General features: G+C 37.9%; 1 protein-coding gene across 11 annotated transcripts in view; it reads left to right on the forward strand.

Moving 5' to 3' along the window:
- The window catches only part of UEVLD (UEV and lactate/malate dehyrogenase domains), a 53,399-nt gene that overhangs the window by 14,646 nt on the left and 21,868 nt on the right, over nucleotides 1-16,885 (forward strand). For 7 of the 11 annotated variants that reach the window (XM_033409108.2, XM_033409115.2, XM_004263904.3 and 4 more), the window contains 4 exons: nucleotides 1,511-1,674; nucleotides 5,326-5,461; nucleotides 6,199-6,317; nucleotides 10,195-10,297. In XM_033409108.2, the coding sequence (XP_033264999.1) occupies nucleotides 1,511-1,674; nucleotides 5,326-5,461; nucleotides 6,199-6,317; nucleotides 10,195-10,297 (522 nt within the window). The remainder of the gene's footprint in view (nucleotides 1-1,510; nucleotides 1,675-5,325; nucleotides 5,462-6,198; nucleotides 6,318-10,194; nucleotides 10,298-16,885) is intronic. The other 4 variants (XM_033409150.2, XM_033409124.2, XM_033409105.2 and 1 more) reach the window with 3 other exon arrangements.

The following is a 16,885-nucleotide window of genomic DNA, read 5'->3' on the forward strand; positions in this document are numbered from 1 at the left end:
TGCTTAGGGCAGGAGGAAGCAGGATGAAAAAAGTAGAGGATTTCCATAGTAAGAAAAAGATTGCAGTGGAGAAGAAAACTTTTTATTTATACCTTGCTTATTTCCAAAGTGGGTTTGAGGTAAACTGTAAAAATTGCCAACCCGTCATGGTACTTACCATGTCATGTACTGTTCTAAGCATTTTATGTACCTTAACTAATTTTATCCTCACAACAATCCTATGAGGTAGGAGCTTTTATTATTCTCATTTTGTAGAGGAAGGAGTTGAGGCACAGAGAAGTTAAGTAACTTGCCTAAAATCATATAGCTAGTAATGTGTGCAACTAGGATTTGAACCTAGGCATTTGTGCTCCTGAGCAGCCATGATTTTAAATATATTGAAAGACATATGCATTAAGACTGTGAAAGCAGGAATAAATATCAGGAGATACAATAGAACAGTTAAGATAATTGATCAAATTTCTAGTTTAAGGTTAGTTTTTGCACTTATATTAGGTTTAGCTTTGGGCTTCCTGTAAACCAAAACAGTCAGAGATTTTGGCTCTCAGTAGGCATGACATACATGGTTACATAGTATGTGGTACAGGGTTACACAGTACATGGTACATGGTTACATGGTACATGTACATGGAAGAGCTTTCATTTGGGTTCCTATCTCAGTACACTAAAATTTAAGAGCCACTGGACAAGGTGACTGTTAAGGTTATTTTCAGCTCTAAGTTGTATGTATCTAACCCAGCTTGTATGTTACACTATCTGCAATTAATGAGCAACTTGAGGGCCAGTATCAAATGCATCTTTCATTTGTTCATTCATTCATTCATTAAAAAATATGTATTTATTTATTTATTCGGCTGCACCGGGTCTTAGTTGCAGCACGTGGGATCTTTAGTTGTGGCATGCTGGATCTTTGGTTGCAGCATGTGAACTCTTAGTTGGGGCATGTGGGATCTAGTTCCCTGACCAGGGATCGAACCTGGGCCCCCTGCATTGGGAGTGTGGAGTTTTAGCCACTGGACCAACAGGGAAGTCCCCATTCATTCATTCTTATTTATATAAGAAATTTTTATTGAGTATCCAGTATGTTAGGCACTATACTTGTTGTAGGGGACATGGAAATGAATAATACATAATCATCTCTAGACGTTTATAGTGTAAAAAGAGAAACAGACTTGTAGGCAAATAAATTGGGTGGAGCAAAGAAGGTTACCTAAAGAAGATGTATCCCATACTCCTAGCACAGTAGGTCCTATAAATATTTATTGAATTGAATTGAATAAGCTGGCCATTGTCTTGATTATATTTCCTTAAACGTTATACTGGTGCTTTAATGGGAGCATATTTCCAATGTGAATGTGGATGAAAATAGGAAAATAGGCCTCAGTTTACATAAATCCTTTATCTATAAACTTGACTAGACTTGTGTTTTAAAATGCCACCTAGCTATACCATAAATATAATGTGTGTGGTTCATTATTGTTTGAAGATGTGTTTATTTTGTCTCAAATAGGTAATACATATAACATACCAATTCGTTTGTGGATTTTGGATTCTCACCCTTTTGCTCCCCCCATTTGCTTCTTAAAGCCAACTGCAAATATGGGAATCTTAGTTGGAAAACATGTGGATGCTCAAGGCAGAATATACTTGCCGTATCTCCAAAACTGGAGCCATGTAAGATCAATTTGGATTTTCTTTTAAAAGTTTTTATTTTTCTGAATATTTATCTTTGATCCTAATGGTACAAATAAGTTAGTGAATTTTCTTTCAATGATAATTCTTCTTATGGTCTTTAAAAATAATTTGAAATTGAGGTCCCCAGGGTCACCCAAGACCCAGAACCCTGCATGAAGCTGCTCTCTCCAGGTCTGGGAGGCAACGATTGTTTGCTCCCTGTCTTTTTATAGTTGTTTGCTGTTTGATAAAGCAAATGAAGAGCTACTAGCAAAATATTGGGCATTATTTCCTAGTTCCTCCCCAGTAAAGATTCTTATGTAATATGTGTATTTATTTGTAGTTTTGCCTGTTTTTAACCTTTATGTAAATTGAATCCTATTGTATATAATCTTCTATTACATGCTGTGTTTTAACTGAGCATTAAGTTTTAAAAATTCACCCACAGCGATGCATGAAACTGTAACTTATGTGTTTTACAAGCCCTCACAGGGACTTCCCTGGTGGTCCAGTGATTAAGACTCTGCGCTTCCACTGCAGGGGGCACACGTTCGGGGAACTAATCCCACTAATTTGGCACGGCCAAATAAATAAAAATAAAAGTAAAAAAATAAATAAATAAAAATAAATGGCCCAGACTTAAAAAACAGAAACAAAACAAAACAGAACAAAAATACAAGCCCTCACATTATGCAATTTTGTATTCTGCATATTTCATCTATCATTATATTGAGCATTTTTCCATATTAAACAATATTTTCAAAACACATGGTTTTTAATGGTTGCCTGATGTAGATTGCTCTGTTAGAAATTTAATAATGAGCATCCTTAAATATATATGTAAATATAAATGTATATATCTTATAAATCTTTAATAATTTCCTAATGATAAATCTCTAGGAATGGAATTATTGGATCAAAGTTTTAAAATGTTTTGAAGGCTATTCTTATATATTCCCAAATTGGCCTCCAAGAGGTAGACAAAATGTTGTAATTCTACCATCAATAGAAATCAGTATGGGGGGTACCTGTTTTATAGCACCTTTGCTCTAAAGGGTGCTATAAAAGAAGGTACTATCATTAAAACAAAACAAACCTTTGCTTATCTCTATGGTTCATTTACTTAGAAGGATGTAGAATCTGCTCTCATTTTTGTAAGTAACTACAACTTTTATGAAAGGATAATTTATAATATATTTGTATATACCCAGAAAGTTGTAGGACAGGAGGACAGGGATCTGTCAGAGAGGAGTGAGGTTGAAGTAAAGGATGGCATTAGGATTATCACTTCTTATTTTATATACATATTGTAAAAGGATATGCAATTGTGGATGCATTTCATATTGTTTTATGGTTTTCTATTTTTTTCATATAAATAAAACTTTTATAAAGAAGAAAAAAAGAAATAGAAAAAGAAAAGCTGCATACCAAATTGTCAGTAGTGGAGTTTAGGTGGGGAAACATTAATCTTTTAGTTTATGAACGTGTACATTATTTGCATTACTTGGTGATTTAAATAAGATTACCAGTTAAATGTGACAAATAGGGCATGATAAAAATTCGTTAGTTGGAAGGACAAAAATGATGTCTTAACCTTAATGTTTAGTTCTTTGGTTATTTGAGAAATTGAAATCTTATCATACATTTATTTATCATGTACGTTTCTTCTTTTTTGAATTGTCTGTTTATCTCTTTCATCCATTTTTACAACTTTAAAAAAAAATACTATCCTTTAACAGTATTTTGACATCTGTGCCCTATTGTGGGAATTTATCTTTCCTGTTTCCTCTTTCTGGTTTTCTTTGGCATCTCTTTTCATAGTTTTGTTTGTTTAATAAATACTCAGAGGTAGTCCTATAATCTAGTCAAGGTTGTGCTTGATTTCAGATCAGACAGTATTGATTTCATTTTACTATTCTGAACCTCTTTATTATAAGCTAAAACTAGTCTTAAGAAGATATTATATTATTTAAATGGCCCTATTAAGAAGAACTACATTTGGGGGAGGGGGAGGGATTAATTAGGAGTTTGGGATTAACAGATACACACTACTATATATAAAATAGATAATATGGCACAGGGAACTATATTCAATATATTGTAATAACCTATAATGGAAAAGAATCTGAAAAAGAATATATATATATATATATATAAAACTGAATCACTTTGCTGTACACCTGAAGCTATAACACAACATTGTAAATCAACTATACTTCAATTAAAAAAAGTATGATGTTATGATTTTTAAAAGTACTACGTAAACTTTAAGTTCCACGTGCAGTTGGAATTACATAGTATAACTCTACAGAGTTTGGAGCTAGAAGGAATCTAGAGGTCATCTAGGCCAAGACATTTTCCCCAAGAGAGTCAGTGTGCTGCATTAGGCCTACAGAATTTTGTTTGAACAGCACAGTGGTTTTATTTTGCTTTGTTTTGTTCTTAATATGAATTTGAATGACTATACATGTACTCTTTGCAATTTACCACAGTGACCATCTCCCCAAATTTTCTTACACTTGACAACTTCACACATTACGTTATCTGCTTAGTCTTTAAAGGATATGAGTTTTTTTATTCTAATAAAAAATTTATTAGAGTGGGCTTCTCTGGTGGCGCAGTGGTTGAGAGTCCGCCTGCCAATGCAGGGGACACGGGTTCGTGCCCCGGTCCGGGAAGATCCCACATGCTGCGGAGCGGCTGGGCCCGTGAGCCATGGCCGCTGAGCCTGCGCGTCCGGAGCCTGTGCTCTGCAACGGGAGAGGCCACAACAGTGAGAGGCCCGCGTACCACAAAAAAAAAAAAAAAAAAAAAAAAAAAATTTATTAGAGTGAAACCTAGACTCTGAGAAATTAAGCAATTTTTAGAATGAGCAAGCCACTGAATATTCCTAATAATAATAAAAAACGTATTTTACACTCACAACATACAATTTGCATACATTAGCTCATTTGTTTCTCATATTATTGGGATTTATTATTCACATTGTATTGCTAATAATACTGAAGCTCAGAGAGGTTAAGTGCATTTCACTAAGGTTGCTTAACCAGTTAAATTAAAATGAACGGTACTGGATTAGATAAATATCAGTATTAATTTTATGATTTGATAGTGGTTATATAGGAGAATGTTTTGTTCTTTCTTTTAGGAAATATATGCTAAAGTATTTAGGGGTGAAGGGGTATCATATCTTCAGTTTACTCTCGGTTCAGAAAATAGAGGAAAAGAGACTAAGAAAGCAAATCTGATAAAATGTTAACATTCGAGTAATCTGGGTGAAGAGTATATGGAAATTCTTTGTACTATTTTTTTGCTACTTTTCTGTAAGTCTGCAATTATTTCAAAATAAAAAGTTAAAAAAAGGCAGACAAGACCATTCCCAGATATAGGTACTCTGCTAGTAAGCACATTTATGCTGTTTTCCCACTTTTTGGAGATGTGGGTTTAGCATTTCTCCCTTTATTTTTCAGCTAAAAAATTAATTTTTTTCGATTAAATGTATTAAAACAGTTAAAAGTATCATATAATTTGTATGGTAGTTTTCGAAAAATGAGAGCATGACGTAATACTTTCTTTTGGCTAACTCTGTAACAAGGTAGTATTCCTTAGCAAAATTTTTGCATAACTTTTCCCTTTGTGTGTGTTCTGTAGCCTAAATCTGTCATTGTTGGATTAATTAAAGAAATGATTGCCAAGTTTCAAGAAGAACTTCCCCTGTATTCTCTGCCATCATCTGATGAGGCACAGCAGGTAGACTTGCTAGCCTATATTGCAAAAATCACTGAAGGTTTGTATTTTTGTTTAATCATAAGAGTTATGAGTTTACAGTTTCTCATTAATATCCTTTACTCTCTGCTACTTGATTTCTCTAAATAAATACATGCTTGTATATGTACATATCTGTGTTGAATCAAAAATTCCTATATGTTTATCGTAAGGTAAGTATTACCATACAGTTCCAATGAATATGGTTTCTTAAAATGTAAAAGATTACTTTTATCCTGACAGCTAAAATAATTTGTTATTTTCAAAACCACTTGATATATATTAATGATCCCAAGCCTTTTTCATTATATGTTTATGTGGCTTTTTGCCTCATTCAGTATACTGGACCAGAGAATCTATGATTCTCATTGTTTCTCATTGAGGATAAAGCAAAATACCCATGCTTGCAAAATTTCATGTTAAACATTTTTTTGCATTGTAGACTAGAGCAGTAAGAATCACAATGTTTTTCAGAATTATGGAAATCCTATTTTTTTAAGATTCTTATATAATATTTTTTAAATGTTTGGAAAGATATTTTCTTTTTAAAATGATAGCCTCTATTTAGTGGAATATTTATTATGAGATTCCTGTCTTTCTTACATTTCATTTGTTCAACAATATTTTTGAATGTCTGTTATGGAGTGCCTAGTACCATGTTTTCTGTCCAAGTTATTGAACTTTGGTGTATTTTTTTTAAGATGCTAGAAAGATTTTTGATATTTTTAAATTCTTATGATAGTTCACTTTACTTTTTAGGTGTCTCAGATGTAAATTCAAAGAACTGGGCAAATCATGAGAATAAAACAGTCAATAAAATTACTGTGGTTGGCGGTGGAGAACTGGGAATTGCCTGCACATTAGCAATTTCAGCAAAGGTATGTAAGCATAGTGGTTATAAATACATCTGTCATATTGCTACACTTTTAGGCAGTTTCTATTTAACACACAAGAAGTAATGGCTTCATTTTGTCATGTGGGAAAACTTCATTTTGCCTTAAAATATATTTAGTAAGCTGACAAAAAAATATGTGAAAGCTGTCATTAGTAATGTTGCTTCTTAATTAGTAGTTAGTCGTGGAATAGGCTTTGAAAACATGATTTGAACAATGGGCTCATCATCCTAATCCAAGGGAAACCTCAAGTTGACATTCATCTGACTTAGTCACAAATTCTTTTGTGTTTTCTGAGTCCTGCTGCTTTAATTAAACTCTTATTTAATATAATACTTAATTTAGCTATTTCTAAAATTAACATTTTTAAAAAACAATTGGCTTTTCTTGTGTAATTACTCCACTTTCTTTTAGGATCATAGTTCCTAATTTGATATTTTACAATAGTTTGAGATTTGCCTATTTTTCCATCAGTCCTTTTTACTAGATCTTTTCTATATAAATTATTTTCAGAAAGGCTTAAATCCCCCTTCATAGAGGTTGAAAGACCCTCCAGGGCCCAGTATCATGGTAACAGCATGTCTGTGTCATTTGAGCCATGTAGACCAGAATAGACTAGCTCAGGGGTCCCCAGCCCCCGGGCCGACGACCACTACTGGTCTGTGGCCTGTTAGGAACCAGGCAAGAAGTGAGCGGTGGGCGAGCGAGTAAAACTTCATCTGCCGCTCCCCATCGCCTGAACCATAACCGCCTGAGCCATCCATCCCACCGCCCCACCGCCCCCGGTCTGAAGAGAAATTGTCTTCCACGAAACCTGTCCCTGGTGCCAAAAAGGTTGGGGACTGCTGGACTAGCTCTTCCTCCATGTATTTATTTGATAGCCGGTATTTGGTTTTCTTTTCTATTAAAGTTTGATTGATTGCCATCTAAATTCTTCCCTTTCCATTTAAGATTCACGTATATCTTGGAGGTAGGTTCTACTTCAGCAAATAGTTAAATTGTATCCAGGGAGCTAGAAGATTTTAAAAGCTAACTGTTCAGAACCATATATGCTAACTTTTGTCATATTATATTTTCATTTCCTCCACACTCCATCTGAATGCCCTCTTCCTTCTTAAGTGGAATTTGAAATGTTTGTAGATCTTTTGTTAGTAAATAGAATACTTCTATAAACATTGCCTTACAAGTTGTTTATTTTCTCGTCTGAATTTTCTGTTAGGGGTACATAATCTCAGAAATAGTACTAGTGAGTCAGAGGGCATGAATGGTTTTTATGGTACTTATTACATATTGCTAGATTGCTCTTCAGAAGGGCAGAGCTTTACACTGCGAATAACAGTGTAATTTACACTGCTAATAACAATGCACACATCAGCCTGATTTTTGTCATTGCTAACAGTACTAAGTTTTATCAATTATATTTGTTTTTGGTAAGTGTAGGAAGACCCCTTCAAGTCATATTTCTTAAACTGTTAGAAGTCGCACTATCAGTATTTCTTTGTTTGTGAACTGTCTAGTTGGAAAGTTTTTTTCCGTTTTTCCCTTTAAATGTTAATATTTTGATATAAGGTACAATATTCGAATAGTGCAACAATATTCAACTAGTGCAGTAGTAGTCATAATAATGGCAGTAGTTGAAGTGATGGTAGCAGCAGTAACTAACCCTTACTGAATGCTTACTAGATCCAGGCACTTGTCTAAACACCTGTTTCATTTTTTTTTTTAATTGATTGATTTTTTTGGCTGCGTTGGGTCTTTGTTGGGTCTTCGGACTCTTCTCTAGTTGCAGTGAGCGGGGGCTACTCTTCGTTGCAGTGCATGGGCTTCTCATTGCAGTGGCTTCTCTTGTTGCAGAGCATGGGCTCTAGGTGCATGGGCTTCAGTAGTTGTGGCACATGGGCTCAGTAGTTGTGCCTCGCAGGCTCTAGAGCTCAGGCTCAGTAGTTGTGGCTCACAGGCTTAGTTGCTCTGCGGCATGTGGGATCTTCCTGGACCAGGGCTTGAGTTCCCTGCATTGGCAGGCGGATTCTTAACCACTGCACCACCAGGGAAGTCCCACTTGATTAATTTTTACAACCACCTTGTGGCTTAGGTACTATCGTTACTGTCATTTTACAAATGAAGAAACCAGGGCATAGGTAGGTTACCCAACTTGCCCAAAGTCACAGTATTAATAAAAGGAGCCAGGGTTTGAGGTTGGGCAATCTATTTACAGAGCCTGTATTCTAGATCCTTATTACCCAACATGTGGCGTTGGCATCATCTGAGATTTTATTGGAAATACATAATCTCAAGCCCTGCTGCAGATCAAAAGAAGTAAATCTGCATTTTTACAAACTTTCTGGTAACCCATGTGCTTCACTGATCTATTAAATGGCGATCCCTTAAAGCTTGAGAAGCTCTGCTCTAAACCACTATGTAACACTGCCTTGTTGTGGTTATTGATGGACATTTAGTTTGTTTCTAGTCTTTTGAATATCCTTATACATATTGTATCATTTTACACATGTACTAATAAACTTGTAGGATGATTTCTACAAATGAGGTTGATGGATTAAGGGAGTTGTGTTTTTATTTTTTTTTTTATAAGGATTTTTTTTTTTGATGTGGACCTTTTTTTTCCTTTTTGTCTGTATTGAAATTTGTTACAACATTGCTTCTGTTTTTATGTTTTGGTTTTTTGGCCATGAGGCATGTGGGATCTTAGCTCCCCAACCAGGGGTCGAACCTGCACCCCCTGCACTGGAAGGCAAAGTCTTAACCACTGGACCACCAGGGAAGTCCCTGTGTTTTTAAACTTTGACAGAAATTGTCAAATTATCCCTCATATCAATTGTGCTAGTTCATTCTCATTCCCACAGTGTTTGAGAATACCTGTTTTCTCACACTACTGTTAAACTTTGGGATCTTTGCATGTCTGATAAATGAAAAATGATAACTCATAGTTTTCTTTGCATTTCTCTTATGAGTGTGGTTAATGTTAATAAAATTAATAGGTACCATTTAGAGAGGACTGCTCTTTGCCAGCCCTGTGTCACATAATTAATCTTCATAACTCATAACTCCAAGAAATAAGACCAAGTTCAGTGACTTGCTCAGTCTTGCAAAGTTAATAAGTAGCAAGGCTGGATTGCTTCCTGTACACTTTCTGCCTCATAGTCTGATAGATCCCTGGGTAGTCTTGCTCCTGCACCTTAAGATAGGAGAGACGCTCATATCCCTGGCTGCTTTGGAAAAAGGACTTCCACAAAGATAAATCGACTCTTAGGAGTTTCCATCCTGTTGTTTATGGTCAGCCCACCATGGCACCTAGAAAGCTGTCTACAGGCATGTGAAGTATTTTCCATGAGATCTCTGGGGAGAGAACTGCATGATAATTGGGTTTTATTTTAGCTTTATGACTATTATCTTTTTTTCTTTTTAAGAGAAACTTGGCATTAGTGTTGACATTGATGCTAAAATAGACCAAAAAATAGACCAAAAAAAATCAGTCTAAGTTCTTTCAGAATGGAAATTATGACAAAACGAAAACATAAACGGAAGAACAATAACAAACATATTGAGTGCACCATGTCATCTTTATTACTCATTATCCCATCAAAAGAAACCTGCACTCTGTGACTTCTGAGTTAAGCCCTGTTAGAGCCCAGTTTTTAGTTAAGCCTAAAGGATCACATTATTCAAGTGCATAGTATTTTCTTGCTTTCATGTCCCTTTTATTGCTATTGTGCTACTTCCTTCATAAGAGAGCACATAGGCCTATGTATTCGTTCTCCCTTAGCTCTCACTTCTGAATGAATTTAAGCTGAGTAACTGGCCATGTGCAGTGTAATGCTATTCTTTTTCTTATTGTACTGTACAGGGCATTGCAGACAGACTGGTCCTCTTAGACCTCTCAGAAGGGACTAAAGGAGTGATAATGGACCTTGACATATTCAACCTGCCTAATGTGGAGATCAGCAAAGGTCTGGTTATTCTGCTTAAAAGATTTGTGCCTTGTTTGCCCTTACATTTGAGTCCTAGAATTTTTTTGTAGACTTTATTTTTTAGAGCAGTTTTAGGTTCAGAGTATTATTGAGCAGAAGGTACAGAGATTTCCTGTATACCCCCTGCCCCCACACATGCACAGCCTCTGCATTGTCAGTATCCCCTACCTAAGTGGTATAATTGATAAACCTCCCTGGACACATCATTATCATCCAAAGTCCATAGTTTACATTAGGGTTCACTCTTGTCTTTGTATATTCTATAGGTGTGGACAAATCAAACATGTATCCACCATTATGGTATCAAACAGAGTTGTTTCACTGCCCTAAAAATTCTCTGTGCTCTGCCTAGAGTCCTAGAATTTTATTGCTGAAAGCATCTTAAAGATCACCTAGTCCAAGTCCCTCATTTTACATATTGGGAAACTGAGGTTCATATAAATTAAGGGACTTACCTAAAGTCATACAGATTGCAACTAATTAGGTTAATAAGAGTCAGATAAGCAAATAACATTCAAATTGGTTGGAAGGATTTATTTTCAGTCTCTGAATTATACCTTAGTATAAATTGTTTTCTCTGATTGCTTCCTTTTTCATAATAGATTGGTTAAGAACACTGATTTTAGAGTTAGACATGGGGGTTTGCATACTAGCTCTGCCATTTGTCAGATTATATAATCTCTCAAAGTTCAGTTTTATCATCTGTAAAGTGGGAATTAATACATACCTCTTGGTATATAGCAAAGTGCTAAACCAAGATTAAAAAAAAAATTCAGAGAGACTTCCGGGAAGATGGCGGAAGAGTATGACGCGGAGATCACCTTCCTCTCCACAGATACACCAGAAATACATCTACGCGTGGAACAACTCCTACGGAGCACCTACTGAACGCTGGCAGAAGACCTCAGACCTCCCAAGAGGCAAGGAACCCCCCACGTACCTGGTTAGGGCAAAAGAAAAAACTAAACAGAGACAAAAGGATAGGGACGGGTCCTGCACCAGCGGGAGAGAGTTGTGAAGGAGGAAAAGTGTCCACACACTAGGAAGCCCCTTCGCGGGTGGAGACTTCGGGAGGCGGATTCGGGGAGCTTGGGAGCCGCGGAGGAGAGCACAGCAACAGGGGTGCGGAGGGCAAAGCGGACAGATTCCAGCGCAGAGGATCGGGCCGACCGGCACTCACCACCCGAGAGGCTTGTCTGCTCGCCCGCTGGGGCGGGCGGGACTGGGAGCTGAGGCTCCGGCTTTTGTCGGAGCGCCGGGAGAGGACTGAGGTTGGCGGCGTAAACACAGCCTGCAGGGAGTTGCTGCGCCGCGGCTGGCCGGGAGAGAGTCCGGGGAGGGGTTTGGACCTGCCGAAGAGGCAAGAGACTTTTACGTCCCTCTTTGTTTCCTGGTGCACGAGGAGAGGGGATTAAGAACGCTGCTTGAGAGAGCTCCAGGGACGGGCGCGAGCCGCGGCTAAGAGTGCGGAGCCCAGAGACGGACATGGGACGCTAAGGCCGCTGCTGCCGCCGCCAGGAGGCCTGTGTGCGAACACAGGTCACTAGCCACACGCCCTTCCGGGGAGCCTGTGCAGCCCGCCACTGCCAGGGTCCCGGGATCCAGGGACGGCTCCCCCGGGAGAACGCACGGCGCGCCTCAGGCTGCAACGTCACGCCGGCTTCTGCCGCTGCAGGCCCGCCCCGCACTCCGTGCCCCTCCCTACCCCCCGGCCTGGGTGAGCCAGAGCCTCCGAATCAGCGGCTCCTTTAACCCCGTCCTGTCTGAGCAAAGAACAGACGCCCTCCGGCGACCTACACGCACAGGCGGGGCCAGATCCAAAGCTGAGCCCCTGGGAACTGTGAGAACAAAGAAGAGAAAGGGAAATCTCTCCCAGCAGCCTCAGAAGCAGCGGATTAAAGCTCCACAATCAACTTGATATACCCTGCATCTGTGGAATACCTGAATAGACAACGAATCATCCCAAATTAAGGAGCCCTGTGGATGAAAGGCTCTTGGTGCTGCAGCCAGGAGTCAGTGCTGTGCCTCTGAGGTGGGAGAGCCAACTTCAGGACACTGGTCCACAAGAGGCCTCCCAGCTGCACATAATATCAAACAGCAAAAATCTCCGAGAGATCTCCATCTCAACACCAGCACCCAGCTTCACTCAACGACCGGCAAGCTACAGTGCTGGACATCCTATGCCAAACAACTAGCAAGACAGGAACACAACCCCACCCATTAGCAGAGAGGCGGCCCAAAATCATAATAAGTCTACAGACACCCCAAAACACACCACCAGACGTGGACCTGCCCACCAGAAAGACAAGATCCACCCTCATCCACCAGAACACAGGCACTAGTACCCTCCACCAGGAAGCCTACACAACCCACTGAACCAACCTTAGCCACTGGGGACAGACACAAAAAACAACAGGAACTACGAACCTTCAGCCTGCAAAAAAGGAGACCCCAAACACAGTAAGATAAGCAAAATGAAAAGACAGAAAAACACACAGCAGATGAAGGAGCAAGATAAAAACCCACCAGACCTAACAAATGAAGAGGAAATAGGCAGTCTACCTGAAAAAGAATTCAGAATAATGATAGTAAGGTTGATCCGAAATCTTGGAGATAGAATGGACAATAGAATGGACAAATTGCAAGAATCAGTTAACAAGGACCTAGAAGAACTAAAGATGAAACAAGCAACGATGAACAACACAATAAATGAAATTAAAAGTACTCTAGATGGGATCAATAGCAGAATAACTGAGGCAGAAGAACGGATAAGTGACCTGTAAGATAAAATAGTGGAAATAACTACTGCAGAGCAGAATAAAGAAAAAAGAATGAAAAGAACTGAGGACAGTCTCAGAGACCTCTGGGACAACATTAAACGCACCAACATTCGAATTATAGGGGTTCCAGAAGAAGAAGAGAAAAAGAAAGGGACTGAGAAAATATTTGAAGAGATTATAGTTGAAAACTTCCCTAATATGGGAAAGGAAATAGTTAATCAAGTCCAGGAAGCACAGAGAGTCCCATACAGGATAAATCCAAGGAGAAATATGCCAAGACACATATTAATCAAACTGTCAAAAATTAAATACAAAGAAAACATATTAAAAGCAGCAAGGGAAAAACAACAAATAACACACAAAGGAATCCCCATAAGGTTAACAGCTGATCTTTCAGCAGAAACTCTGCAAGCCAGAAGGGAGTGGCAGGACATATTGAAAGTGTTGAAGGAGAAAAACCTGCAACCAAGATTACTCTACCCAGCAAGGATCTCATTCAGATTTGATGGAGAAATTAAAACCTTTACAGACAAGCAAAAGCTGAGAGAGTTTAGCACCACCAAACCAGCTTTACAACAACTGCTAAAGGAACTTCTCTAGGCAAGAAACACAAAAGAAGGAAAGGACCTACAATAACGAACCCAAAACAATTAAGAAAATGGGAATAGGTACACACATATCGATAATTACCTTAAATGTAAATGGACTAAATGCTCCCACCAAAAGACACAGATTGGCTGAATGGATACAAAAACAAGACCCATATATTTGCTGTCTACAAGAGACCCACTTCAGACCTAGAGACACATACAGACTGAAAGTAAGGGGATGGAAAAAGGTATTTCATCCAAATGGAAACCAAAAGAAAGCTGGAGTAGCAATTCTCATATCAGACAAAATAGACTTTAAACCAAAGACTATTAGAAGAGACAAAGAAGGACACTACATAATGAGCAAGGGATCGATCCAAGAGGAAGATATAACAATTGTAAATATTTATGCACCCAACATAGGTGCACCTCAATACATAAGGCAAATACTGACAACCATAAAAGGGGAAATCGACAGTAACACATTCATAGTAGGGGACTTTAACACCCCACTTTCACCAATGGACAGATCATCCAAAATGAAAATAAATAAGGAAACACAAGCTTTAAATGATACATTAAACGAGATGGAGTTAATTGATATTTATAGGACATTCCATCCAAAAACAACAGAATACACATTTTTCTCAAGTGCTCATGGAACATTCTCCAGGATAGATCATATCTTGGGTCACAAATCAAGCCTTGGTAAATTTAAGAAAATTGAAATTGTATCAAGTATCTTTTCTGACCACAACGCCATGAGACTAGATATCAATTACAGGAAAAGATCTGTAAAAAATACAAACACATGGAGGCTAAACAATACACTACTTAATAATGAAGTGATCACTGAAGAAATCAAAGAGGAAATCAAAAAATACCTAGAAACAAATGACAATGGAGACACAACGACCCAAAACCTGTGGGATGCAGCAAAAGCAGTTCTAAGGGGGAAGTTTATAGCAATAGAAGCCCACCTTAAGAAGCAGGAAACATCTCGAATAAACAACCTAACCTTGCACCTCAAGCAATTAGAGAAAGAAGAACAAAAAAACCCCAAAGCTAGCAGAAGGAAAGAAATCATAAAAATCAGATCAGAAATAAATGAAAAAGAAATGAAGGAAACAATAGCAAAGATCAATAAAACTAAAAGCTGGTTCTTTGAGAAGATAAACAAAATAGATAAACCACTAGCCAGACTCATCAAGAAAAAAAGGGAGAAGACTCAAATCAATAGAATTAGAAATGAAAAAGGAGAGGTAACAACTGACACTGCAGAAATAAAAGAGATCATGAGAGATTACTACAAGCAACTCTATGCCAATAAAATGGACAATCTGGAAGAAATGGACAAATTCTTAGAAATGCACAACCTGCCAAGACTGAATCAGGAAGAAATAGAAAATATGAACAGACCAATCACAAGCACTGAAATTGAAACTGTGATTAAAAATCTTCCAACAAAGAAAAGCCCAGGACCAGATGGCTTCACAGGCGAATTCTATCAAACATTTAGAGAAGAGCTAACACCTATCCTTCTCAAACTCTTCCAAAATATAGCAGAGGGAGGAACACTCCCAAACTCCTTCTACGAGGCCACCATCACCTTGATACCAAAACCAGACAAGGATGTCACAAAGAAAGAAAACTACAGGCCAATATCACTGATGAACATAGATGCAAAAATCCTCAACAAAATACTAGCAAACAGAATCCAACAGCACATTAAAAGGATCATACACCATGATCAAGTGGGGTTTATTCCAGGAATGCAAGGATTCTTCAATATACGCAAATCTATCAATGTGATAAACCATATTAACAAACTGAAGGAGAAAAACCATATGATCATCTCAATAGATGCAGAGAAAGCTTTTGACAAAATTCAACACCCATTTATGATAAAAACCCTGCAGAAAGTAGGCATAGAGGGAACTTTCCTCAACATAATAAAGGCCATATATGACAAACCCATAGCCAACATCATCCTCAATGGTCAAAGACTGAAAGCATTTCCACTAAGATCAGGAACAAGACAAGGTTGCCCACTCTCACCACTCTTATTCAACATAGTTTTGGAAGTTTTAGCCACAGCAATCAGAGAAGAAAAGGAAATAAAAGGAATCCAAATCGGAAAAGAAGAAGTAAAGCTGTCACTGTTTGCAGATGACATGATCCTATACATAGAGAACCCTAAAGATGCTACCAGAAAACTACTAGAGCTAATCAATGAATTTGGTAAAGTGGCAGGATACAAAATTAATGCACAGAAATCTCTGGCATTCCTATATACTAATTATGAAAAATCTGAAAGTGAAATCAAGAAAACACTCCCATTTACCATTGCAACAAAAAGAATAAAATATCTAGGAATAAACCTACCTAAGGAGACAAAAGATCTGTATGCAGAAAATTATAAGACACTGATGAAAGAAATTAAAGATGATACAAATAGATGGAGAGATATACCATGTTCTTGGATTGGAAGAATCAACATTGTGAAAATGACTCTACTACCCAAAGCAATCTATAGATTCAATGCAATGCCTATCAAACTACCACTGGCATTTTTCACAGAACTAGAACAAAAAATTTTGCAATTTGTATGGAAACACAAAAGACCCCGAATAGCCAAAGCAATCTTGAGAACGAAAGAAGGAACTGGAGGAATCAGGCTCCCTGACTTCAGACTATACTACAAAGCTACAGTTATCAAGACGGTATGGTACTGGCACAAAAACAGAAAGATAGATCAATGGAACAGGATAGAAAGCCCAGAGATAAACCCACGCACATATGGTCACCTTATCTTTGACAAAGGAGGCAGAAATGTACAGTGGAGAAAGGACAGCCTCTTCAATAAGTGGTGCTGGGAAAACTGGACAGGTACATGTAAAAGTATGAGATTAGATCACTCCCTAACACCATACACAAAAATAAGCTCAAAATGGATTAAAGACCTAAATGTAAGGCCAGAAACTATCAAACTCTTAGAGGAAAACATAGGCAGAACACTCTGTGACATAAATCACAGCAAGGTCCTTTTTGACCCACCTCCTAGAGAAATGGAAATAAAAACAAAAGTAAACAAATGGGACCTAATGAAACTTAAAAGCTTTTGTGCAGCAAAGGAAACCATAAAGAAGACCAAAAGACAACCCTCAGAATGGGAGAAAATATTTGCAAATGAAGCA

Source organism: Orcinus orca, chromosome 8 (genome assembly GCF_937001465.1).
Source record: "Orcinus orca chromosome 8, mOrcOrc1.1, whole genome shotgun sequence".
NCBI lineage: Eukaryota > Metazoa > Chordata > Mammalia > Artiodactyla > Delphinidae > Orcinus > Orcinus orca.